Source organism: Pyrus communis, chromosome 6, assembly GCF_963583255.1.
Source record: "Pyrus communis chromosome 6, drPyrComm1.1, whole genome shotgun sequence".
NCBI lineage: Eukaryota > Viridiplantae > Streptophyta > Magnoliopsida > Rosales > Rosaceae > Pyrus > Pyrus communis.
The window spans coordinates 25,004,038-25,031,912 of NC_084808.1; the positions used below are offsets into that span (position 1 = coordinate 25,004,038).

General features: G+C 37.5%; 4 protein-coding genes and 1 pseudogene across 5 annotated transcripts; 3 read left to right on the plus strand and 2 right to left on the minus strand.

Moving 5' to 3' along the window:
* Window positions 1-6,994: 6,994 nt before the first annotated feature.
* LOC137737681 (two-component response regulator ARR5-like) lies at window positions 6,995-8,344 on the plus strand. Its single transcript, XM_068477224.1, has 4 exons — window positions 6,995-7,282; window positions 7,369-7,448; window positions 7,536-7,684; window positions 7,812-8,344. Exons 1-4 carry the CDS (start codon window positions 7,126-7,128, stop codon window positions 8,134-8,136), a joined length of 711 nt encoding a protein of 236 aa, XP_068333325.1. The 5' UTR covers window positions 6,995-7,125; the 3' UTR covers window positions 8,137-8,344.
* A 4,662-nt stretch (window positions 8,345-13,006) lies between these two features.
* Window positions 13,007-15,795, plus strand: LOC137737190 (formin-like protein 4). Its single transcript, XM_068476595.1, has 2 exons — window positions 13,007-14,318; window positions 14,438-15,795. Exons 1-2 carry the CDS (start codon window positions 13,180-13,182, stop codon window positions 15,753-15,755), a joined length of 2,457 nt encoding a protein of 818 aa, XP_068332696.1. The 5' UTR covers window positions 13,007-13,179; the 3' UTR covers window positions 15,756-15,795.
* A 171-nt stretch (window positions 15,796-15,966) lies between these two features.
* On the minus strand, window positions 15,967-19,715 carry LOC137737191 (protein WVD2-like 7). 2 transcript variants are annotated; one of them, XM_068476597.1, is made up of 9 exons: window positions 19,571-19,715; window positions 19,244-19,378; window positions 18,341-19,033; window positions 17,628-18,212; window positions 17,451-17,515; window positions 17,236-17,314; window positions 17,081-17,152; window positions 16,850-16,960; window positions 15,967-16,377 (listed from the first exon to the last, which is right to left on the minus strand). In XM_068476597.1, the coding sequence occupies exons 2-9, from the start codon at window positions 19,283-19,285 to the stop codon at window positions 16,348-16,350; spliced, it is 1,677 nt and encodes a 558-aa protein (XP_068332698.1). In that variant the 5' UTR covers window positions 19,286-19,378; window positions 19,571-19,715; the 3' UTR covers window positions 15,967-16,347. The 2 variants fall into 2 exon arrangements, with proteins under 2 accessions (XP_068332698.1, XP_068332697.1); XM_068476596.1 differs by having other exon boundaries at window positions 19,532-19,620.
* An 804-nt stretch (window positions 19,716-20,519) lies between these two features.
* LOC137736303 (germin-like protein subfamily 1 member 1) lies at window positions 20,520-21,560 on the plus strand (annotated as a pseudogene).
* Window positions 21,561-23,808: 2,248 nt separating this feature from the next.
* LOC137737793 (probable galacturonosyltransferase-like 9) lies at window positions 23,809-25,449 on the minus strand. Its single transcript, XM_068477349.1, has one exon. The coding sequence runs from the start codon at window positions 25,242-25,244 to the stop codon at window positions 24,072-24,074; it is 1,173 nt and encodes a 390-aa protein (XP_068333450.1). The 5' UTR covers window positions 25,245-25,449; the 3' UTR covers window positions 23,809-24,071.
* Window positions 25,450-27,875: the final 2,426 nt, after the last annotated feature.

A 27,875-nucleotide genomic window follows, 5' to 3' on the forward strand; every position in this document is an offset into this window, starting at 1 on the left:
TAACTAATATATTACGAGTCTTAGCCACTTTTCAATCTCGTAATGTAGATAATATAAGTATTAAAAAAATCACACTCCTAGTACAAAAAAGTGAGATGCCATATCTTTAAAGAAAAAGAAGGATCATCCACAGCTTGATTCTCTCTCTTTTTCGTACCAAAAGACACGTATAAAAGTATTTTCCATTCTTGCATCTCTTTTTAGTATTGTGAATAAGATCCGTTTTATTCTCATTACGGCAGATATTTAACGATGGTGGTGTAACATACATCATATATGATACATTTTTCTTTTTGATGAAATATATGATACATTTTGATAGATTGCAAAGAAATGTATTTACTAAATGGTTACTAACGCTAATCTATGACATTATTTTAAAGCTTAAATGTTAAAATTGTCACTGTGTTTTAGTTATTGGATCAATCCAATTCTTGTAACGTTCCAAAAATTTTACTTCAGAAGCCAATTACTAAGATAGGCCCAAATAATTCATGGTTAATAAATCTACTCTTAACCACCATAAATTAAATTCAATCCTATTTTGGCTACATCTAACCATCTTGTTAAACTACCTAGGTACCCTACGAAGGGATCAAGTCATTCGTAGTTCACATTTAAATTTCAAATCATTTCCAAATATATTCAATTAACGGAAGTGTTCCACATTAGTGTTAAGTTATCAAAGCACTTCAATTTTATTTCAAATACGTAAATTAGAATAATGAAATATGCATCAAATGGAGGTGTCGGCCCCCTGGCCACGAGCCGCCGCGGGTGGTGGTTGGTCGTCCCGACACGTCGAAAAATATCAACTATTTCTAAAAATTCTCAAATTTCACAGAAATAAAGATCTCAACAAGTAGAGCATGTTTTATACATGTGACCAAGTCCAATTTAGTTGGGAAAAGCCCCAATTTCACTTAAACCCGCCGGACCCTAGAGTTTGGGTGGCCTCGATCGTCAACCTCCGGTGTTCCGCCACACCAACCAATATTTGGGCTTTGTTCCTGGCCCCTAGAGAAGTGTTTTGATGGTGCTAATTGCAGGAACTAGCTTCAGGATATGAGGATTTATCACACGAACCCGTCGCACCCACCGACGGTTCATCACCAAATTTTCTTCTAAATTTGGTTGGAAATGGAAGAGAGAAGGGTTAGATGATGATTGCAGGTGTTGGAGAGTTATGGTTCGCCGGAAATAATGGTGAATATCACCAGAAATGGCTCGGGGAGGTCCGGGCTCTCCTCGGGTCGAACGGGTCACAGGGATGAAGGGCACGGGTTTGGTGTTTCTCACTTTCCTCATTTCCCTCCCTGATCTCCCTTCCTGATTGGTTTCTCCCCATTTTCCCCTTCTTTTCCCCCCTTTTCTTATCTTCCCTAATTGGTCCCCCTTCCTTCTCCACCAGTCCCTGTGGCTTCCCCTTCTCTTCCCGTGTCATATTTCCACTAAAACAAAATCTGGAGCCTTCCAGATTCACGGCAAATGATTATTTTGCCCTTACTTTCGTTCGTTTCCATTTCATTCGTTATGATTCCGTTTCACGAACGATTTTCACCCACATGCTCGTAGGATCGAACTTTATCCGAATGTGTCAAGAAATTCGATAAAATATACGAAGATAAAATACGTCCTCGTAAAATTACGTTTAGCCCCCTAGGGCATTTTCGTCATTTCCACTTATCGATAAAAATTTCCACATAATCATATATATTTTAAATTTTCTAGGGTATTACAGTTCTTGTGTTTTCAATTTGGCCAATTTGGCCATTGTGTTTATCTCTGTTAGCAAATTGAGGACATTTCCATCTAATTGGTGTAATTTTTTTTTATAAATTATTATAAAGTTATTCATGAAATTATAATTTATTTGATTTAAAATATTTAAAATGAAATAAAATTAAAAATTAAAAGAAAATTTATTCTCCTCCCAACTCTCCGACCTCCTGTCTAACATTACTCCATATATTTTCTATGTCACAATCTAATCATTTTTCAAATTGGAAATTTTATTTCTTATAAGTGTTATTTCTCATTAATTTGCATTTTTCTTTAAAGACAAAAGGTAATTATTTCTCATATGATTTTTCTTATCAATTTTTTGAAATAGATTGAATGAAATGTCCTTAATTAGCTAACAAAGACAAACATGAGGATTAAATTAGCCAAATTGAAAACACATGGACTAAATTGGCCATATGGCTACAACACAAAGACCATTTTGACATTTAAGCCTTATTTTAATGTCATTTAAAGGTAATTTTAGTCTTTCCAAACTAATGTGAAACAAAACGAAAATTATAAAAGATAGTGTTATTTATACATTTATTTTTATCTTTCATACGCACTTGTTACTCTTTGGTCATTGATCTTCTTGAATTCATTCGATTGTACGGTTGAAAATTGAGAGGGTTATATGAGAAGTAAAAACAGGTGTGTGGATATCACTATCTATTCTAAAATGGGCTCATTGCATGGACAATGATCGTAGGATCTAATGATTAAAATTCAACGATCATGGATCATAGTCAATGGTATGTGTCGATCCATGATAAAGAAACTTAAACAAACAATTATAGGTAAGAGCTTTGAGTTCAATTGTGATTCGTTTTCAAACTTAATTGCATGACCGAATATGCTCCACTTCGTACATCTAGTTATGGTGAACTGACATATAGGCTATCCATTACCTTCCATATTCTAGCCCGTATCGACCCAACCCGACCCGATAAATGTATTTAGGACAATGCCGAGTTGCGACCCTACATTATCAACGGTCTTTTGATAATCATGTAAGAGGAATGGTAACGGACTCTTTTAAAAATGAGATTGTTAGTGGTATTTCTATTCATATATATAAGTGAGAGATTTTAGATTTGATTATTGCAAAAGGCGAATTTGAATTACATTATTGCTAACCTATTGTAAGACTAAGCCCACACCACTCCCGTTTAGTATCGAAAAAAAAATGAAACTTTTTATAAACTCTTTGGCACTACACAGTTTAACGTTAATTTTTATACTAATATCATAAAATATTATATCAAAAACATAAAGTAACAAAAAGTCTAACATTTTTCATCATGTAAAGGTGTCGGGGCAATATAATTTTGCGGGACCTAATTGATTCCCTAAAGTTGAGATTAAGTTTGACTAAAATGAAATGTAGTGTTATTTTATTGGATCTAATTGTAAAAAAAGAGCTTGTTTAATGGAATGCTTCTCATGATTACAAAGTCAACCAATTATTTTTAATAATACTTGGCAAGGGGAATATTAGGAACCTTTGTATATGTTTCTAGTAGCTTTAGAAGATTTCAAGCCATAATTTTTTATTTTTTGGGTCAAATTCAAGCTATAATTTAAGACACCATAACAGCAAGGTTGGTGTAAATGCATTCATCCACCTTGTAGTCGTTGTTGGAATGCATGCGTCCTCAACAATTTTAAATGAGTACAATGTAGGTTTTATTCATAAAAGGAACTAAGAAGAAGGTTTATGGTTTAATGAACTGTGATGACTTGTTAACTGTGTTAACACAGAATTCTTTTCGACTCTCAAAATAGTACAAGCCAGACCAAAAACCTAAAAAGGCCCAATAAAAGACAAGGCCCAAATAAGAAAAGGAAATCCAAGGCCCATTGGAATGAGGAAGAGGCATTTCCGAGTGCTGTAGCTGACCGCTCATCAGTCTGGTTAGACCAAGTAACATAAAACACTTTTCCGACCAACAAGAACACATGAGAAGACTGATAACGTTATGGCATAAGGCTCTAGGAACATGCATACTCAAACACCAATTAGGCCATGTGTTAGCCACCAATCAAAGGTAGAAGTCTAGGACATGACATAAAGGTGGTCGAGCCATTGCTTGGAAAAGAAATTATTGACTACTCATGGCCTAGCAAGTCGCTTGGCATGTATCAACCTAGAAGAGTGTGCAATTCCGATTGAACAATTGTCACTTCACTGCTGAATATCTGTTGATTGGCGAAAAGGTTGTTAGCACACCAGTCTCTATAGCTAGCATATTAAATGCCAGAAAGTAAATGTAGTGAGCCCAAGGATTTTTGGGTTCAGTGAGGACCTATATAAAGGGGTGAGAACCTTTGGTAATGGAGTCAGACGATTGAGAAGAGAAAGAATGCTAGCCTTTAGTCGAGTGTTACTTGTAACCTTCAAATCAATATAATACGAATAACACAATGGATGTAGTTTAGTTTTGAGAGGTGAACCACTTAAATCTTGAGTCTATTTATTTCATAGCTTTGATCCAACCCCACCAAAGGCTAATTGTTCTAGTTTATTAACCTGCAAATTTTGAACATTAACAAACTATCAATTTGTGTATCGACAATTTATACCTTTAACTTTCGTATCATAAGTTTATGAAAACATTACATACAAGCTTTTCTTGTCGTAAGTGTATGGAAACATAATACGTATTGAGGTTGGTTCTGTAATGAAGAACATACCGTTTAGGTTATATATATATATAATGTGCCTATATCACGACAACATTTTCTCTTGTTATTACCCAATACTGATACCATTTTGTCCTCTAATAAGTGGCAGATAATCTGAATTAGAACTTTTGCAAGTGTACAGACTAACATTAGTAAATTAAGATTTTAATGTCTCTAAACGACTATCAATCGTTAATGCAAGAAATCTTACCATGCATCACAACTCAAATTGAATATATTCTGATTAAACAATTCAGTTTGGGGTAAACTAATGAACAAGTGTGTACCAAAAGTTGGGGGTGAAATTATGTCACACGTTGAACCAGAATCGGACGGGATCCAGCGAGGTGATCAAATTACTTGTAAGAATACAATTACCCAATAATCCGCCCTATTTAGCGGTAATAATAAAATAAATAAATATATACATATATGTGTGTGTGTGTGTGACTACGAGAGAGATGGAAAATCAATCTTGGAAGCGATGGTGATATACCAAAAGATTTGATATTATGCAGTGTTTGAAAAGAAAATAATTTTTAGAATTTTGGTAGCAAAAGTCCAAGCATTAGGAAGGGTAATGTCGGTCCCACCTCAGATTATTTTCGGACTTGCAAATCTCCTCAATTCTATCTATTGTCTCTTGTTTGTATTATTTTATTCAGTGTATCAAGTTGTATTTTTGTTATATTAAAAAATTTATCGTTCCATCAAAAAAACTTTGGCAAAAAGTCATTTCGATTAAACAATATTTCCTACTTCCATGCTTCATGGCCATAGTGTTGTACGATGGTATATAATAATTAAGGGTCGTTTAATAATAATTTTATTTTGAATATATTATTTTATCGCTCTATTATAATATTAGATAACTTTGATTTAATATATTCATTACGTAAATTTTGAAATTTAAATTTATTCAATAATAATTAAGAATGATGAGCAAAAATATTTTCTTTCAATTTTAATAGTTAGTTTTTGTTAATTCGTTCGGTAACAATTTTAAAGATAGTAAGACCTGAAAAATAAAATATTAAGACCATCTCCATAGAGATGTTAAATTCCATTTTTATAGCTGATGTGACAAAATAACATTTTATAAAGATTATCATACGGATCCTTAATAATTTAGTATTACGTTCGAGTGATATTCTTTTTCATTTGTATAGAAGATGTTTTAGGTCCAATTCTCGCCAGAGACGAATTTAAACCACATTATTCCTGCTAGCCCATTATGAGGCTTAGAACTCACACACACTCGTAGTGTAGATAACACCTTAATCACGATGAATTGTTTAATGTGCTAGGAACACAACTCGGTAAATCAAGTGTCATAAAATAATTGATTAATTTTTTTTTTTTTTTTTTAAGTTTCAAACCAATTGTATTATTACACTTAGTGTATTAAACGTGTTCTGAACATACTGAAAAAATATCTCCCTAACCACAACAGTAAATTAACAACAACAATTACCAATAAAAAGTAGTAAAAAAAAAACCAATATTAATACAAAGTTGAGAAAAAATGGAAAGCACTTACGGAGCACGAGGTAGCACGTGGAAAGAAAGGCGGTGGGGCAATCCAAAGATTCGCGAGGAGATATTGCCTGCCAAGTCTTTTAATTACAACAAAATAAGACGCAGGAACCACTCGGGGAAGCTCACAGGGTCACTCTGTACAACCCTCACCTGTCAATGCCACCGGCGGAATCCGGTCCCCCTTATTTTACCCGTTTTCGCGCGCCGGTCCAAATTTGCCAAATTCCGCCCCTCGCCCCAAGGTTTTGACGGCGCGGTCCACCGCTGACCGCCGGTCAACGAAAAATAGGATTATATGTAATAAATTCATCAAAATTAAGAAGAAAAAGAGAAATAAAAATCAAAGTATAATTAATATGTGATGTAAGTAAATGTATGATCACATGGACATTGAGCCGAACGGATTAAAATTAGTTTGTAATCTTACACAAGATTGTAGTATAAAAGTGATCATTTTTAAGGACTAAATTAAAATTTTATATGAATTAAAAATTAACAACCTAGCAATACGATACATTTAACGTATCGATACAAGATTGGTCGAAAATAAATATCAATTGTTAAACTGTTACAGAATCAAGAACGTATCGATACATATAACGACTCAAAAGTAAAGACAATAAGTTTGACAACTTTAAATTGATTCGTGCATATGTTTTGCCGTCGATAGTTTTTAAGATTTTAGTATAACTATCCTATCATCTGTTAATAAAAAGTTGACAACATAACAATTTGATGTCGATGACATATTATAAAACTGATTGTTTTAAGAATTGAGAATCGGAAACTGATGGTTTTGACCGTGTATTATTTTTTAAATGGTTTTGATTGGGGAAGATGGCACCAAAGTGGATTTGAGAATCTCACCGTTTAATAAATTAAAATTAAACAAATATAATAAAGTAGATTTTGAGATTTGTTAGAGAGAAAGATTTGATTTGGCGAAAGAGACCAATACTATATTAAGAGAGAGAAACCCCCCACACTCTTGTGTCTGCGACGCTGACAGACAACTTCCACCTTCGCCATTTCTCTCCTCCATTTTCTACTGTATAAAACACCGCCCGCAGAAAGCACAGCAACCCTCGTTTCGTTTGTCTGATTCCAATCCGTACGATGGCGAGGAACGGCGTCGTTTCATGGCGGAGGATGTCGGAGAAGCTCGACCTCTCGCCGCCGTTGATTTCGGAAGAAGCTCACGTGCTCGCCGTCGACGACAGCCTCGTCGATCGCAAGGTCATCGAGCGGTTGCTCAAAATCTCCTCCTGCAAAGGTAGAATCTGAAAACAGAGTTACATTTCTGGAAACGTCGTCGTTTTTTGTTTTCTGTGTTTTTGAACTCGATCTTTTTTGGTACAGTGACGGCTGTTGACAGCGGAAGAAGAGCTCTGCAGTTCCTCGGCCTGGACGAGGAGAAGAGCTCCACCGTCGGATTCGACGTAAGTTCGATCAACGACTCCTAGTTTCCATCGGTAAAATTTCAATATTTTCGAATAAAATTTTTGATTCTCTGTAATTATGTCCAGGGGTTGAAGGTGGATCTGATCATCACGGATTACTGTATGCCCGGAATGACCGGCTACGAATTGCTCAAGAAAATCAAAGAATCTTCCACATTCAAAGAGATTCCCGTCGTGATTATGTCATCCGAGAACGTTTTGGCGCGCATAGACAGGTAATTTATTTTCCCCCCAAAATTAATGTTTAATTGATTAATTATCCATTTTTTTTCGAGGTTAATTGGTTCTTGCAATTAATTTCGATTTTAAATTTAAATTTTGGGTTATTTTTGTGTTCGCCAGGTGTTTGGAAGAAGGCGCGGAGGACTTCATAGTGAAACCGGTGAAGTTAGCTGACGTCAAGAGGCTGAAGGATTACATGACGACCGCGAGGGATGTCGGAGTGGAGGAGAGCGGCGGAGGAATGAACAAGAGAAAGCTACGGGAGCCGTGTGATCTGATGATGCCCACATCACCGCCTTCCATTTTACCATCGTCTCCTTCGTCGTCCTTATCGTCGCCGTCTAAATCTCCGTCGCCTCCTATGTCATCGTCGTTCTCGGCTCCATCGTCGCCCACGTCGCTTGATTCTCCGATCCGACGGTTCAAAATGACCAACGCTGATTAGATCAATCGTACCCGATTGTACCGTAATCGCGCTTTTTTTTTTCGGGGCCGAACTGCAATTACCCGTTTAAACGGTTTTTGATGAATTACTTTCCTTTTTTGTTTTCAATTTTTTTCTTTGGCTATGATTTATTTTGTTTGTTTATATGACTATTAGTAACAATATTAATACTAATGATTAACTAATTACATTTCTGGTCTTCAATTCAAAATTTAACTCCGTCTATTTTCCCCTTGAATGTATTGTGTAGGATGGATACTGATTATTTTTTTTAAATGTCTACTTATTTATGTTAATTTCGTATGTGTTACTAAACGAATAAAAATATACGAATTGTATGTGTTAGTAAAAAAATACGAAAAGTCAACAAAGGGAATAGTTCGGTGCTTTTGAATCTTAACCTCTCGTGGTTATTCGAGGAAGTATACCCCTTTTAGTACACAACGTAATACAAAATGTTCTTGTATCACGATTTTGGCAAAGATAAATGTTCTGATGCGAAATTGCTTTTACGATACATACATGTTTTGGATTAGAGTAACTTTGAATATCGCTTTTGTTAACCGTGATAAATAGCAAGCAAACATTAGAGAACGTTAGGTTTGCTTCAAAATTCAAACAAATAAAATTAAGAAAAAAAGAATAAAGGAAGAGAAGAAGAAGAGGGAAGTGGATGTGCATTTGTAGAGAGTGGGGTAAATCGGCGGGGATTGGAAATTAAAAAGATATAGAGATTTGGTATGGATTTGGTTGAGTTGGAGAGATGAGCCTGCAAGATCTTGTCTGGTAGAGAGAATATATTGGAATGGGATTGTGAATTGGACGTGTTTGAAATGCCCCTGAGCTCAACTCCCCTGTTTTGTCTCTTTGTCCCTCTGGAAGTGGGCATGCTTACCGATTTTTTTTCAGGCAAAATTTACTTGAAACGATAGAAGTTATAAATGAGTTTGGTTTTCGTAGTCAAGCTTGCTAAGTAATTTGATCTTTCAAATAATGTACACTTTGTTTTTTCAGAATCAAACTTCATTGTTCATTTTGTGGACTAGTATTAGGCATGAGCTATTGAAAGGCTTTTTAGTCAAAATTGTTTATGAGATTGGCATAACTCTTCACTTTTGTTCCTGAGATTTTAAATCAATATAATGGTCTCTGAGATTGTCTACCGTAAATCATTTTGGTCATTTCGTGAAAAATCTCCGTTAAATTGAGGATATTTTGGTCAAATCAACCCCTCCACTTGAGTTGATGGTTTCTTCAATTTAACAGAAATTTTTCACAAAATGAACCAAAATGATTGACGGTAGGTAATCTCAAAGATTAAAGTGAAGAGTTATATCAATATTAGAGACCATTTATTTTCTTAAAGTCTCTTTCCAATAATTTGTTAACAATATTACATAAAACTTAAAATTGGAATTGAATGGAAGAGATTATGTGATATATGTAGGAGTGGCTAATCTTTGAGAAAATATCATTTGGACCCCCACATGGGAAGTTGAGAGGGAGAGAGAAGACAATGCAGAGCTGTAGTTTTTGTTTTTGAATCTTTTTGAATGTGAATCAAGAAAAAGAGAGGAAGTGGGTCTAGTGGTTGTGACTAGTTTGGCTTTTGGTCTCACCAAAGGCATCAACTTTTTTATTCTTTAAGGTGCCACCAAAGCAACAAACAATCAAATGTAATCAAGGAAAAATTGATCCTAATATCCTTAAAACTATATCCTCAAGACTTTGGTAAAACGATATAGTTTTTTTTTTTTTTGACTTTTGCCACTAGTTAGGCGTAGATGATTCTAAACCGTTGATTTAGGTGAGATTTGATGTGAAAATTAAAGACCCACGACAGCTGTGAATGACACCCATTTATGCATGGACAAAAGAGGTTGAGATTTCTTCCAAACCTAATTTGGTAACCATGATTTGAGTGAAGAAACTTGGACACAATTACCTCTAGAAGAACATTTTATTTTTCTGATTAAAAGAGAAAAGAAAAAAACATTTTACTCCTTACGGGTTTGTTCTCATGTGGTTTTGACATTTTGAAAATCGGTTCAATTGTGTTTTTCTTTTTGATATTGAGAAATAAAAGAGAATAATATATGATGGTTAAGACATTTCTCTTTAACTCGTTGCATTTCGAGTTTAAATCATTGCCGCTTCTTTTAGCGTAGAATATCACTTGTAATCAAAAGAGAATAAACCGAAAACCGGTCCGGTGCGTGTCGGTTTTCTTGAAGCAATCTGGCCAAGCACCTTCTTTTAAAATGACCATGCCCCAAGCCTTCAGTCGACTGTCAATCACAAGAAGGCGCATTGCTTGAAGCAAACTGGCCCATGTCACCTATGGCATTACCAAATTGGGCCCTTTTTTCAATCCCTGTCATTAGAAATGGCCTTTAAACCACAATAAACAAACAAGGCCAGTTGTCCCAACCCAAATAAAAGAGAAACATCTAAACATAAAGCCCATGAAAGAAGCATTTGGAGGACCCTAAACCCACAAATTGTGGTAGGATACTAGGAAAGAGTAGCATTTTTCTTTTAAATTTTACGATTATTAGAAGGAGGGAAAGCAGTTTGAAACTATTATAATAATTTAAGAGAAGAAAATTGAAAAGTTTCAAACTCGGTACGTATGGTCATACAGTTGAAAGAATTAAAAGGACTTGTTTGACTCTTTTACCCTTCGAATGACAGAGAATAATTAAATTCACAGGCACGACAACGTCTAAAAAAAACTGCATAGTCTTCAGATGTGAAAAAGCAAATCATTATATAATTTTAGAGATCTTTTCCATAAGTGATCTAACATTTTATTGAATTGGGTGTTCGGTTTCTACCCATGCGTCCCGAGTTAAAACTCTCAATCCTTTGAATTATTGACCTAATTAATTAGTTTCAAAATGATCCAATATATATATATATATATATTTGGTTTCAAAATTCAAATTCATAATATCACCTCTGACCAAAACAAAAGTATTAGTTACCTTAGATGTCATGATTATTCTCACGAATATAAGCTTAAAAAAAGGATTAATTTCACAATTTTCGTTCAGATACAATATTTTAAGCACAAATTTTTTTAGTTTGAGAAACCTTCAAATATTATCGGAATGTTCTTCTTGAAGAATGTATCTCGCTTTTTTGAATATCAACAATACAACCACCAATTCTCCAATAAAAAATCCAATTTTATTTCAAATTTCAAACTTTTTTTTCTTTTTTTTTTCCCCTGGTGGGGGGGGGGGGGAGAAATAGTAATAGTAATCAATTTGTGGGGTTTTTTCAACCACTACACACACAGGGTTAAGACAACAACCTCCAAAATAAAATAAAATAAAATAAGCGTTGCTGAAATTAATTTGGTGAGCCACTATTTCTCTAATTTCTTCATGGGGAATGTAATGTGTCAATGAAGTCATCGTCAAAACCTACAATTCCCCATTTCTTCTCCTTAACGTATGAAACCGGGGTCGTTGACCAATTTATCTCGTCGCCTTTTTGGCTTAACGTAGTTTTCAACGCGTCTAAAGTCCGGAACAATAAAAACAACAACAATCTCTTAATGCTTGCTTATTCGAATTATCTTCACATTAACAGATTGATCATTAAAACATATATTTACGTTATGCGATCGATGACGGAGTGCGGAATTATTCAACAGATGGGATAAGCTAAAATTATTATTGTTTTCTAGGCTTCTAGCCTTCAAACTTTCATATGAATCGTGTGTGGTATAAAAGTTTTAGTTTATTACTGTTAAGTTTTAGTATTGGTTAAAGTGATAGAGTTTATTTAACACTTACTAACTCTTACTTTCCCTAAAAATAACTCTAAAATTCGTACTTTTCATTTAATAGATGGGCTATGACAATTCAAAATTATAAAACAGTCCAAATGATTAGTATCTTTAATCTTAAAAACTAAACTCTCCCTATGTTATACCTACTAAAATTTAGTAGTTAGCTCCGTCGGTGCATGCGACAATTGTTGTAATTGTTCTTGATGAAAGAAAAATCGCATCATTTATAAAAAAAAAAAAAAAAAAAAAAAAAAAACGCGTCAAAAGCCCAAATGCTTTTCAGCTGTAAAAATTATTGAAGGAAGGAAGGAAGGGATGGGGAATGTTGATAAAGTCTCCCCTTCTGACTTTGTTCGTTGATATTATCATTACGTACAAGATTAACTAATCTCTAATTACTAGGTCAGCAAGATTAAGTAAAAGGTTCAGAATGAGACTTGGGAGTAAACATGTTGGCTTAGCCAACTAAGTTTCACAGCATATTTTGGATTCGCTTCTTAAAAGTCTTTTCGGTTTTGGAAATGAAAACTGTCGTGACAAAGTTATCAACTAGTCACTTTTTTAGAGTTTATAATAATGAAAGAAGATGGTTTGAACCCGAGACTAGTGACTTAAAGAAAAAAAACCCTAACTATTAGAGCAATCTACCACTTACAAAACTAAATTCATTTTTCACTCAAGTTTACCAAGATCTAAAAAATTAAGACCTATGACCCTAAATCTAAGCGATGGAAGCATCGATATCTTTGTAGGAATTGGATCCACTTTCAGAGCCTAGGGATCAATTAATCTGACAATTATAAATTCATAAATATATTAGATAGAAACAAAATTGGGTGATTTACCACTTCAACAAACCGTCCATAATTTCTGGCTTGAAACAGTAAACCAATCATGTCATTTGTTTAATTAATTTTATGAATTAAAAATCTAATCTTGAATTACTAAAGCGTGGATTTGTAGTTAGTAATGGGATGTAAACTTAATCCAAGTTAGAAACGTCTTTTGAGTGGTTGAATATATATATAAAAGCCCGGGAAGAAATTCTGGAAAAACAAACAGCTAACTACTAACTTTGAAGCTTTCAGCTTTTCATCAACCAAACCCTCCCCAAAAAGCACCACGACAAATCCATACATTAAAGGTTTAGACTTCTTCCATTCAATGTCAACAAATTTACTGAGAGTTCCAACCGATTCAGTTTCCAAAAACCCATCTCTCCAATTTTTCCAAAAAGCTTCATGGCTGCCAGGAATCGGCCATGGATGCTCTCTTGTTTTTTCACTTATGGTTTTTCAATTACTTTTATTATTTTTGTAAATGTAATTCCTTCTTGTCATGGCCAATCCCCTCAAAATATTGAAACTGTCTATCCGTTTACGGCTCCGTCACCCGAAATCCGACCTTCATTGCCTCCCAAAGACTCTCCGCCGCAACCGGAATCACAGCCGCAGCCGGTGCCTTTGCCGCCAAGAAAGTCTGCGTCAAAGAGTCAGATTGCGAAGGCTGCGGCGATCACTGCAGCCTCCACTCTGGTGATTTCCGGGCTGGTTTTCTTTTTTGTGCATAGGTACCTTGTTGCGCGGCGCAAGAGAATTAATGGCGGTAGTTATGATGATGGTGGTGGTGGTGGTGGTGGTGGTGGTAGTGGAGGTTTGCAAGGAGGCCAGCCTCAGCCGGGGCCTCCTGTAGCGGTTCAGAGTGAGTTTTCAAGATATGATGGGAATCTCAAGGGGTTCATTGTTGATGAGAACGGTCTGGACGTGCTTTACTGGAAGAAGCTCGAAGCGATAAACTCGAAGAAGAGTTTTCGAAAGGAGTTGTTTCGAAAAGATGGTGAGGAAGACGAAGGGAGTAGCAGAAGAAGAAGGCGCGAGCCCATACAGGAAGTTCCTCTGCTCAGAGGAAAGTCTTCAACTTCCCACATCAATGATGTACCAGAATTAGTGAGTGATCGAATTCGAAATGGATCAACGGCTCTTAAAGCTATTGAGAAATCAAAAGAACCAGAAGTAGAGCTAACTATTCGATCGTCAAGTCCGCCGCCTTATACTTCCCCACCACCAACGCCACCTCCACCGCCGCCGCCGCCAATGCTGCCTCCTGTCCCGATTGCAATTAAGAAAAGCTCCGCAGCGCTTCCTCCTCCTCCAGCACCGAAAGTTGCAGCTAAGAATGGTCCTGCACCCCCGCCTCCACCCAAAGTGCGGAGTTTGAACGCGTTGTCAAAGCCATCTCCGGGACAGAAAGGTGAACCTGGGGAATCTTCATCAGGAGCAGGAAATGATCAGGTGAAACTGAAGCCCCTGCATTGGGACAAAGTGAACACAAATAATACTCAGGATTCCATGGTGTGGGACAAAATGGATGGTTCATTCAGGTAATGAAGTGATTTCCGCTTGCCATTTTTCTCCTTCTACACACCATTGTTTATTTTGCGTTCACCGTGTTGTCTTATTGTATTTGGTTTTGAAGTTTCTAAAAGTTTGCTACTCTCAGATTTGATGGTGACCTAATGGAAGCGCTTTTTGGTACGGTTGCCACCAAACGGTTATCCCCCGGAAGAGACAGCAGCCAAGCGAATCCGAGGGGCGCCAACGTCGGTCCATCAGCGCAGATTTGTCTCCTGGACAGCCGGAAGTCCCAGAACAATGCCATTGTCATAAAATCGCTGACGATTTCTCGAAAGGAGCTCCTTGATGCGCTCATGGAGGGCAGAGGTCTCGATGTAGAGACTCTCGAAAAGCTTGTTAGAATTGCTCCAACCGAGGAAGAACAATCCCAAATCCTTGAGTACAGTGGAGACCCTACAAGGCTTGCTGACGCAGAGTTCTTCCTCTACCACATTCTCAAAGCTGTTCCCTCAGCGTTCATTCGATTCAATGCCATGCTCTTCAGATACAACTACGACGAGGAGATTGCTAGCCTCAAGGAGTATGTACAAACACTTGAACTCGGGTGCAAGGAGCTTCGAACACGAGGGCTTTTCATGAAGCTGCTAGAGGCAATTCTCAAGGCTGGAAACCGCATGAATGCAGGAACTTCGAGAGGCAATGCCCAAGCTTTCAACCTCAGTTCTCTTCGAAAGCTATCCGACGTTAGAAGCAGTGATGGGAAAACAACTCTGCTCAATTTCGTTGTGGAAGAAGTGGTGCGATCTGAGGGGAAGCGGTGTGTAATCAACACGAATCATAATTTGAGTCGCAGCAACAGCCAGAGCCATAACAGAAACCCAAGTGCTGAGAATATAAAACCGAAAGAGGAAAGAGAGAGGGAGTACATGACTGTAGGATTGCCCGTGGTTGGAGGCATCAGTGCCGAGTTCTCTAATGTGAAGAAGGCGGCTAGTATAGATCATGACAGCTTCGCAGGGATGTGCTCGGCTCTCACAACCCGTGTGGCGGAAACTAGAGAACTCCTGCTCCAATGCGAGAACGACGGTGGAAGATTCGTTAGGGACACGAAGGGTTTTCTCAAAGCAGCAGAGGAAGAGCTGAAGGTGGTGAGAGAAGAGCAGAAAAGGGTGATGGAGTTGGTGAAGAAAACAACAGAATACTATCAAGCAGGGGCTTCTAAGGATAAAGGGGCTCACCCGTTTCAACTCTTTGTCATAGTTAAAGATTTTCTAGGCATGGTTGATCGAGCATGCGTTGAAATTTCTCGAAATATACAGCAGAAGAAGGCGGTTGCAGCGAGTTTAGGATCATCGTCAGCAGACTCGCCGCCCAGGAACCCCGTAAGGTTCCCGATCTTGCCTAAGAATTTCATGTCAGGAAACTCTAGGAGCACTAACAGTGAATCAGATAATGATTTTTGAATTGGTTTTTTACAGTGTATAGATTACAAAAAGCTCGATTACAATCCGTAAATAGCTTAGTGATTTTTCAACGTTCTATTCCGTAAACTTTCAGCCAATAACTTGCACAGTTCGTCTTCTTCGTCTTTCCCACTAACGATTACAGGCGTTCCATCCACAAATATTTGTTCTTTCAGTTGTTCTTTGGTCTGCAATTTAGGTGTAAACATTTATGATAGATTTACGCAACCAACTTTGGATTTCCATGTAATTATAACAGTTCCAATATTTATACCTTCAAATACAACAATGTGTACGTAGCATTTCTAACTCTGAATACCATTTGGGACAAGCAGGGAATGAAAAGCATGGCCCCGACCTGTCTCTTATCATCTGCATATTATTACTATGCCGTAGATCTGTTCTAGCCATCAAGATATACAGGTTGCGACTCACCATGGTCACTTTGTCATCATCTAAGCGATAATACTTCAGCATGGATCTTCCATGAGAAGGAATTCCGTCATGTATGCTTTCCTTCTCGTCTATCCACTGAAGTAGACATGGTTCTTGGAAGATGACGAGTGACCTTGCAGCCGCCTGAATGATTTTTTCACTGATCGGTTTCATTGTTGGAACTCTCCTACACAAGTCATGACAGTTGACATTAGGATACGGAAAGAAACACATAAAATACACAAATCACACCAATAGTTTCAGAAATGCAGTGCAGTAACACATTGTGCAGATTGAAATGCTGGCGTTAAGGCATACACATGCATCTTTCCTTCTTGCATATTTGTATTGAATGTGTTTAGCTCATCATGTTTTTTGCATATGCAAAATGCTAATTAGTTTTTATGCTTGTTCTGAAGTACGCAGCACGCGGGAGGCTGCAAACTTTACGATAAAAAGAACATTAATCCCCAAAACGTTCCCCCTATACTCGACTTTCAAGTGTATTCAGTATTTCAGTGACATAATAAGGAGGAACTTCGTGAAAGACGGATTTATAAGTATCACTAAGATGGATTGTATATAGTCTGGTTCTATTGAAAATATAAATGGAGCAAACAGATCTTATGCCATAACATAAAAACAGAATTGGACTATACCTTTTCTGAAGTACTTTTTGACACTTTTTGCCCCCCATGGACGCATGGCGTAGGTGTAGCCTTAAAATTAAGACTACGTCTGAGCTTTTTTATCTCTGCCTCCTTTTGATCCTATGTCAAGCATACAGTTTCGAGAAATAATTCAGCTTTTGCAGGCTATATGACATAATTATATTTAGCACAGGTACAATATTATGCTCCTTAAAAGAATAGTTATTTGTATGATCACACCTTTGACTTCGGTTGGGAGTGTGCTTTCTCCGTCACTTTCGCATTGGATTTCGCCGCCAGTTTCTGTGAAAACTGAAATATATTGCTTAATGAGATTACATATATATGGTTAATAAATTAAAACAAAAAGAGGTCGGGGGTCTGTTAACGGATACCTCTGTTTTATCTACGCAGTCATCACTTCTCAAGCTAACAGATGACGGAGCGGCCTTAGCAGTTCTTTTATCTAGATATCTATGACAAAAAGAAAAATGTTGCATCGACTATATGAAACATGATAGTATATTATCATGCAGAGACTGATGTTATGCAAGAAGCGCATGCACACAGACTACACAATCAGCAGTCACATATGAGTTTAAGGCTTTACCCTCCATTCTCTTTTGTCAGGGGCACAGAAGTGGAAACCCTTGATTCTTTTCCCTTCGTAGAGAGCTGCTTTTTCAATAGAAATTTTCCAGAAATAAAATTTGACGTTAGATGCTCTGATGCCAACCGAGGTACCCGGTCATCTCTTCAAACGAGAAAATGTACTAAATTGACAAACCTGCTTTGGTGTTGGCCGTTTCTCTTCATTGGAGGGTTGTGGTTGGTTGTAATTGTTTTGAAATGTCTTAAATGCTCGTTTGACGATGTCCTTATCTCCCATATTCTCCATAATGGAAGACTTTCTGGTTGTGGTGGTCACAAAAGCTGAACCAGACATTGTGGGACCGGATTCCAAATTGAGTGACAAGTGCAAACGCTTGGGAGGAACTTCCTTGGTTTCCTCAGTTGAAGGATTTTTGCTCCTAGGAAAAGAGGAAGCAGTGCTCTTCTTTACTGAGGACAGCGATGCAGGTTTTGCGGTAGAGGTTGACAGAGACTTTGACACTCTAGGTGTGGAAGTTGATATAGACTTCGATACTCTAGGGGTGGAAGTTGATATAGGCTTGGACGTTTTAGGGGTCGGAGTTGATATAGGCTTCAACGCTTTAGGGGTCGGAGTTGATATGGGCTTCGATGATTTAGGGGTGGGAGTTGATACAGACTTCGACGCCCTAGGGGCAAATTTCTGTGGTGTTTTGGCTATTGGTGGAACTGGTTTCTTCTTAATGTTTGCCACATTTCTCTCCTTGCTCAATGGAGTAACCTACACAGCAAGAAAATGCAAAAGATATGGAAATCAGACAAGAAACAAACAAGTTCTCGGATTATGAAATAAAGAACATGGCATCTGGAGAAGTTTTGCTAAATAGGTTCAAGAGCTAAGTACTTCACCTTCGGAGATCCCTTCAGAAGATCCAATCTCGGTTTTTCCTCTTGCACCTCTTTAACTTCTGGAGCGCTTCCTACATCATTGTCCAAAGTCTTTGGAACCTCCTGTACTCCCTGAGATTCAGCAGGGACATTTTCTACTTCTTTCACCACAACAAGTTCATCCTCCGGATTGTTCAAATCGGGACTATCCGTTCTGCTATCAGATTCTTCTCTCTCTCCCTCAGCCAATGAGCTTGGAAACTCTATGGTGAAAACATCATCCTCCTCGAGATCATCCACATGAGTTTTAATAATCTCGTTGTCGAAATTCGCTTCTTGATCATTTCCTTGGGCATTAATTTTATTGTTGGCCAAATCAATTTCGAAATGCACCTCAGAATCCATCTGATCTCCACTCGTCTGGTCAGATTCCGACCTAAAGGTATCACCATCTCGCAATTGCTTCTCCTGTTCCATCATCTCCTCGGCTTTTCGAGCTGCAACCCTCTTGTAATGAGCTTCAAAGTAAGCCCTTTTCTGGGCCACTGAGCCAGGAGTGGCACATTTCTCCACTTCCTCCAAGTACTTATTCGGCGAAAACGTCGACCATTTCTCCCAAGACAGTGAAGAATCATTCTCAAATCTTCCGAAAGACACCGACACTTCCAGTAGAGGATTTGAACAATTTGAAGCTACCGTCTCCCTCTCAACCACCTGTTTATTTACCCAAAAAACCGAGAATCCAAAACATGTCCTTAAGCAACAACATAGTGGCAAAACCAAATCATGCAAATCTAGCAATTATACAGTGAATCAATCAAAACCCACAAAGCATAATCCTCAAACGACAGCAATTGCAGACAAAATCGAACACATGGGTTATGTCCTTCGACAAATCCAAGGTAGAAACTAGAAAGTGTGTACCTTTTCAGCATCATTGGCAAAATCCACCATTGATTCACCCATGAGTTCTGAAAGAGTTGGAAGTGTTTGAGAGCAACCAGATAGCTAAAAAGCAAGAGCTTTGCCTACCAGCAAGCATGGGGGCACATCACCAATCTATTGGATCACACACACACACGCAAAAGCAATACCAAGAGTGAGAAAAAACCCAGAATATGTACAAAAAAAAAAAAAAAAAAAAAAGGTTTAAAATTGTAAGAAGAAAAGAATATAAAAAATTTAAATTAATATTAAATAAAATAAAAAAACCATATCCATGTGTTGTTGTTCTGGTCTTTTTTTTCTCACTTCATATTTTTCACTGTTTGTGGCACTTCTGGGGACTCCAAAAATGATAAAGGCAATCAATCATCAGAACAAGACAATTCCAATTATATGAAGAAAAATTGAAAGGTGGAGATAAAGGCTTGAACTTGCAGATGATGACCCACCAAACACCAATTATTAATTTCCAAGGAAGATTTGGTTTTTACTTAAAAAGGTTGAACAGATTGGGGTCTTTCTTTTTCTCAACTACATGTGGATTAATGTCTGAATGGGAGGATTAATTAGTGGGAAAATAGAGATTAATTGGATAATTTCGAAGGTTTTTATTATTTGGTGAAATAATTATGAAGGCTCAACAAATAAGAGCGGGCGTGTTGAATCAGCAAAGATATGAGTGGTTTACCCATCTTAACTAAATGTTTTTGGTAGGAACAAACACTTTTTTTATTCATACATGTGATTCTATTTATTTATGGCTCGTTTTTTGAACTGCTTTTAATATAATTGAAGGTGTTTTTAAAATCAATTTTTAGTAAAAATACAAATAAAATTTAAAAAAAAAATAATTAAAAGTGTTTCTTAACAAAAGCATATGACTGGTTCTTCTTGCAAAGACTTTAACTCATTTTGCATTCCAGAAACATTTTATCTAAAAGCAACAGTCATTTTAAAAACATTTTCAAACGAAGTTTTACTTTTTTAATAGACCCATACTAGAGAGGGAATTGAACACAGTCATAAAATATGTCATCAATAATTTCTTGAGATCATTATTTATAGGAGTTGAATTTGAGAGACACCCAAGAGGTTCCAAGAAGTGATAAAAAATAGATGGACCGCTTGTGAGAGTGAAAGAGCACTACAGAATAAAGACGTGATAGTTAAAGTTACATGTGACAGGTTTAAACTTCAAAAGCTTCTAAGCACTCAACACCTTCAATTTCTTGTCTCTATCTACTTTAGGTTGTATATGGTACCCTCACAACTAAACAATACTAAGAATGCAGGTGACGCTTTACCGCATTAACATAAAGTAATTATATTTATGCATTCTAGTGCGAATTTGATCTCCATCTTCCTCCTCTCCCTTGATGTTTTGCATCATTAACCTTTCTAGGCCTTTTATCTCCGACTATGATTTTCTTCCTCCTAACTTGCCTTGTATTTTCCTCCTACAATACCCCTAAGCTACTCAATCCCCTCCCCCCAAATCCGACCCGGATCTGGTACAAGATTACTGCGTAGCTGATCCGAAAACCCCTCAGACGTTTTTCCTCAATGGTGCACCATGCATTGACCCAAACCTAGCAACGTCTTCCCACTTCACCACATCAGTCCTAACCAAACCGGGGCAGCACAAAAGCCAACCCGTTCGGATTCAACGTGACCCTCACCAACCGGTTCAATCTACCTGGGCTTAACACCATGGGCCTGACATAGCAGCCTATGGGATTGTGCCACCTCACTTGCACCCAAGGGACTCCGAAGTCACAACCTGCCTCAATGGCTTGCTTCTTGTGGGCTTTGTGGACACTTCAAACAGAGTCTTTACCCCAACTACTGAAGCCTGGTGAGTCATTTGTGTTCCCCAAAGGTCTGATACATTTTCTGTACAACTAGGACTTGGTGGCTCCACCTGTGGCCTTGGCCGAGCTCAGTAGCCAAAACCCGGATTTAGATCCTCTCCAGATCCCCTCACTTGGGATCCCGAGGATCAATGCATAGTAACCGTTCATCAAAGATCATGCAGCTATAATTTTTTCTTTTTTTATATATTTTTCACGTAAAATGAGGCTGCTGTACTTTTAAAAATATAAAAAACATTCAATTGTGGTCGCATGATCTTTGATGAACGATTATTATGCATTGATCCCCGGGATCCCCAGTAAAGAGATCTGGAGATGATCTAAATCCCCAAAACCCTGGTGCACAGATTGTGTCACTTGCGACATTCACATCCAAACCTTTCAATCCTAATTGGGAAAAAAGAACCTCGAAGTTGATTTTGTAGAATAGTTGCGAAACGTGAGTAGCCAATAAACCGAATGTTGTGCCGGTTGCTCACTATCCATTCACATCCTGTAACTATCCTACCTTGGAAAATAAAATCCCTATTGATCATACCAAGCGCAAATATTTTTTTACTGAAAAATATCATGAATTCAAATTTCGCGCACGATTTGAGAAAACGCAAGAAAATGTGAAGCATTTGTAGGAATTAAAAAAAATGAAGTGATTGGATCCCAGCTCATACGACTGTGCTCACTGCTGCTGCAGTAACAAGTGGTTTTATGCCATGCATCTTTGTCGGGAATTTTTCCAGCTTTCATCACTAGGTCTAGGTCTCTATCCAAGGTTTTGTCACCATTAGGTAACTTACAAATAATTACTTAGGTGATAAAAAACGTGTGGTAATAACTTGATTCCCCATGGTAAAAATAATCAAATCCTTATCTCGGACTGGGATTTTTTCCGAATCCCTTCCATCCTGATCCTTCAGATCCTTCAATTGTAAAAATAATCAAATCATTATCTCGGACTGGGATTTTTTCCGAATCCCTTCCGTCCTGATCCTTCAGATCCTTCAATTCTAGAGAGAGAGAGAGAGAGATAGAGAGAGAGAGAGAGAGAGAGAGAGAGAGAGAGAGAGAGAGATGAATAGGAGAAGGTGAACAAGAAATAAGATGGAAGAAAATGAATCGAAGAATGTGAGGATGGAAGAAGATGAACATGAATAAGTGAAGGTGAACATGGTATTAATTCGTGACCGTTTAATTTTCGGTTGAACAGTCATGATTTAAGGATTGGAGTAGAAGGATCCGAAGAGGATCTTATTCCCTTATGCTCATCATTTCATATCCCAACCAAAGGTCCACTTCCTTGTGAGTGGATCATTAAACTCATTGGGTTTATAATGGTTACTAATTTGCCAGGTACATCGAACAATCCTACATGGCTTAACTGTCAAACGCCAAACACATGAATTTTTAAGTATCAGAACGCCAAAAATAGTTGTTATTCTAAACTTATCATATATTGACATACGTTTTAGATCATGCATATAATATTGTATAATTAGTTTAAAACACTAGCATCTTCGCGTCCCAATCACAGTGGTAGGTAAGTTCTTTCCCTTTCATCACTAGAATGCATTTGAATTAAAAGTCGAAATTTCTCAAGCTAAAAAAAAGAGTTGGAATGAAAAAGTCCAAATTAAAGAATAGAAGGTTCAACCAAACTTGATGATGTGAGGAAAATATAGGGGAAGAGAAGGGCACTTGGCAGCTTATTGGCATCATGACATGATACGTGGTCAAGAATTGTTGCAAACTACCCATTTTATTGTCTTTTCTTGACGCACATCATCCACCTGAAACCGAGTGAGTTTTGCACTAGAGTTTAAGCCCCTGCTCCTACTCTTAGCCACCCAATTAAATAACGGAAATAGATTGTCTACCCTCTTATTTCCATACTCTTTTTATGTCATCCTATAATGTGTGATCACGGTTAAGTCACGTCAACATTTTATTTTAATTTTTTATAGAAATAATAAAACAAAATGTAATAGGAATATAAAATGTTGACGTGGCTTAACTGTGACCATACAAACAGAAGAGGATGAGAAGAGTATGGAAATGAAAGGGCAAACAATCCACCTCCTTAAATAACTTGACAATATGGATTATTAAAATATAAAAATGGTGACATCAAACCAGCAATGCTCGTTATTTTATAAGTTTCGGAAGAGAAACATCTATCGAACAAATACCCCAAAATTAAAAATTAATAAACCCCACAAATGGTAAGAAAATGTGAGTTGTACAAATACCAAAGTAAATTAAAAATAAATAAATACTACTGGGTGGAAATTGAAAATAATATGGAGTGGAGTGTGGAGCAAACTTAGCAGCACTTAAGATGCCAAAAGTGGGATTTTTAAGTCAAAGTAATTAGTTTAGAACACCAACTCAGTTTTTAAGTAATCACACATTATTAGGGATTAGTTGGAACGCCAATCGATTTTTAAGTCAATCACATGCTGTCAAGGATTGTTCGAAAATACCGTCAAAATGACATCCCAGCAACGCTCCCAAGAGAGCCCCGTGAACCCATTGAGCTGTAACACATTGGTTTCACTGTCTACACTGTCATTCAGATTCTCAGGCCACTTTCAGAATTTGCAATTATTGAGAGACAAGGCGACAGAAAATGCATATATTTGGGAAAAATAAAAATTGGAAGTTTTGAAGCGGAGGAAGGAAGAAGAAGAAGCGCATGATATTTGAGATGATAACATTCTCTCCTCTTTGGGACCCAGAAATTGAAAATTGGATCTCATCACACATGTCAAATCCGCCGAGGAAATTCCAGAAACAAGAAAAAGAGAAATTAAGACTGACGAACAATCCATGAATTTTCCGCTTACAGTTTCACCTAAAATTCAATCAATCTGTACAAAATCGCTATCAAAAGAATGTCTGAATCAACAATGTATGAAAGAATTATCATAAACCGCGTCATCTCACGACAAATAGCTCGAAAACAAGATCAATGTAGATGCAGAGATCGACGATAAGGATTGAAACTTCGCCGGGTTGTGGTGGTGGATCGGCTTGTAAAGATCGTAAGGCTCCCAGAGGTGGTCCAGCGGGCACGGGTTTTTGGATTCGATTCTGACCCACGGCTTTCCCTTGCCGCTCCAATGGAGGAGGCTGACCGGACCCGGGTGCAGAGACCGGCAGCTGCCTCTGACATTGTCGCCGCCGAGGCCGTGCTGGTTCCACCGGTGGTCTATGGCCTCCACGTTGCCGGCGAAGACGAGTAGGAACGGCGGCAGAGAACCCAGCTCGTAAATCCTTCGCTTTCTCTGTAATTCCATCCAGTTCTCGATCCTCTTTCGGTAATTTCCCTCCCTCCACCTCACCAGGTCCATCACCATCACACCGGTGTTGAAATAGCAGGGGTTTCTTGAGGAAAAAACCCGGGAGAGAACCGGGTCGGACCAGAACCCGTCGGTGAAGTACTTGGTAAAGTTGGCGTGGCAGTACTCCGGGGCTCCGATGACCCGCGACCCGGTGAGCGAAATGTTCCAAAGCTTGTGAATGTCGTCGACCACCAGTAAATCGGAGTCCAAGTAAATGACCCGGTCCACGCACCGGCCCAAAATGTCGCCCAGGTAATTTCTCGCGTAGTTGAGCGGGTTCTCGAGCGCCTGCCGAATCGACGACGAGATGAGATTAATGACGGTGTCCTCCCGGAAGATGTAGACCTTGAAATTAAGCGAGGGAAAGGTGGATCGGACGAGTTGGGTCAGGACCCGGGGACTCGCGGGGTCGAACTCGGCTGCGATGAAGTGGAAAAAGACATTTTCCGGGCAAGAAGCGTGCTTGATGACGGAGTGCACGGCAGCTACCGACCCCCGGAGGTACTCGGAGTCGAGAGTCATGGCGATGTGAACCAGCGACGGGTCGCAGGAGGACACCATTTCCCGGTTCAACGAAACGGCGCATTCGGCGCCGTTTCGGTAGTCGGGGGCTTCGGAGAATCGGGCCCAGGCGGCAGAGCCCAGTTCGAAGGCATCACCGCCGTCGATCGCCCTTGTCGGGAATGAGCGAGTCCCGATGCAGAAGGGGGGGAAGAGGAGGGAGATACTGGAGACGAACAAAACGGCGGCGTACAGCCGGAATGGGAGCATTGCTCGCCGCTTTTCGTGGTGGGGGTTTCGTATTGTGTATTCTTGCTGGGTTTATGGTGGGGTTTCTTGCTGGGTTTATGAGAAATCGAAGAGAGTGATGGAGTAACAGAAATGGTGGGTGCGGGGTGTCTGGATGTGTCCGGGTGGAGGATGAGAGATAGTTATTATAGAGAGAAGAAAGAGACGGTTGTGGGAGATTTGCAAATTTTCACTAATTAAGTAAGTATTACCCAATTAATTAGACACTTCAAATGCAATCAAATCTTAACAATCCCAATTTCTGAAATTACAGAAACAAAAAAATTAAAATTAAAAATTGCAAAGGAAAATGAAAAGTGAGAAATGCCAAACGCGGAGATATGGACACACGGACACACAGCGTAGAAAAAGGTTTTTATTATTTTACTATTTACCGTCCTCCCTCCCTCGGTCCTCTCCGTAATCGCTGGTAAGTACTAATAGTTTTTTTTTTTTTTTTGGGGTTTTGTTAAATTAACTATTGATAAAATTTAAATTTACGCTATCATGTAAAGGTTCAACTATTTACCGTAAATACTAAATAGTTTGATGGCTTTCTATTTTTCGTTTTCTAGGTAAAAAAATAAATTCTATTTTTACTAAAACACGTCGGAAAATTGAAAAAATGGGAGGGATTTAGGAAAAATATGTGCATGAATGTAAACTTCCTAAAATAATTATATTCCTTTTTTTTGGTGAATCGGGATTAGTGAAAATTAATATGCATTTAATTGAAAGAAATAAAATAAAAGAAGAAGGAAGGGTTGGGATTTGGTTTCAAAATTGATGGTATATTGGGGACTGAGATTGATTCATCAATGTGCATTTAATCTACTTCATCAGAATCAGAAGCCTTTTTCATTCATGACCAAACATGCCTCAAACCTCCTGTCAATAGAATTAATATTCATTTTAAAAAATAATATTCATTTCCATTTATTATAGATTCATTTTTTTTATTCTAACAATTAGGAAATGCGATGATCTATTTTAAACTGAGTGATGATATTCATATCATGTTTTTGTACCACATTTTTATACCACCTTAGGTGACATCTAATGTGGATAGCCACATCATTTGAAAAATTTGCAAAACCTAAGGAAAAAAAAGGAGAAAAACTCATTATATACCACAATCATCATTTAATTAACTAGTTTTTCTTAATTATTAGTTTATTAAATAATGAACTAAATTTAAAAATCTGATTAATTCAAATGATGTGGTTGTCCACATCAAATATCACCTAAAGTGATATAAAAATATGGTATGAATAACATTACTCTTTTAAATTGTACTTTGTTTGATTTGAGAAACCTCCAGATGTTATACGAAATACCCTCTACCAAGATAAATCTTTGGAATTCAGTTTGATGTCAATGTATTGGTTTTTTTTTTTTTTTTTTTTTTTTGAAGAAATCAATATATTGGTTTTGAAGAAAAAAACAATATTAATTTACATAGGGGGTGACTAAAACACAAGTGCAAGCGCGGGTAAGCAGATACATTTATTTATTTTTTGTTCAGAGATAAACTTTATTGATAGAAGAAGATATTACTAGAGATAAACATAAAAACAAGTTGCAAGTAGGCCAAAGGGCAAAGAAGTCCAAGCAAAGCACATGATTACTCAATTCGTTGACACAAATCCCCACCAACATAAGAGATGCTTTGTTGCCTTATTGGTCTAACTCACATTTCTCATTCATACCATGTTTTTGTATCACATTTTCATACCATCTTAGGCAGCATTTGATGTGGACAGCCACATCACTTGAATTAATCAGATTTTTAAATTTAGTTCATTATTTAATAAATTAATAATTAAGAAAAACTAGTTAATTAAATGATGACTGTGGTATACGAGGAGTCTTTCTCATTTTTTTCCTTGGATTTTGCAAATTTTTCAAATGATGTAGTTGTCCATATTAGATGTCACTTAAGATAATATAAAAATGTGGTATAAAAACATGATATGGATAACATTACGTTTACGGATGCCTAACTAGAACAGCTCACACATGGTAAGACATGTGCGTGATTTTGAAGAACCAAAATACAATGAATCCAAACTCTATTGGGAGATGCCATACAAATAGTAAAATATTTGAATGTCACGGTTACATCATCACATAATACTCATAATTTAAGTAATAGTCATGAATAAACGACATAGTTAATAAAACTACAGTAAAAAAGCGACAAATACACAAGAGAAAAAAAAAACTTTTTCTAATTGGACGCCGCTACCTAAGTTCCGTTTTCCTTTTTCTGTCACGCGTACAACTGTACATCAAAGTTAACGATTATATGTGAATAAAAGAATTAGCAAATAGCAAAGAAATGACCTTGTAAACGAAAAAAGATATCAGGTCAGAGAAAGCAGCAAAAAGTACGGGTGGACAGCTGGGCAACTTGGGGCGAGGGTGAGAGGGTGGAGAAATTTTTTATTGTGATTGGAATAGATGCTATATTACATATTTTTACATAAATGATGAAATTTTTTATTTTTTAAATTATTAACTTTTTAACGTTTATATTCTACTATTAATACGTGATGTATTCCTCACTTTGTGTTTCAATTATATTGAAAAATCTCACTGAGGGTGACAGCG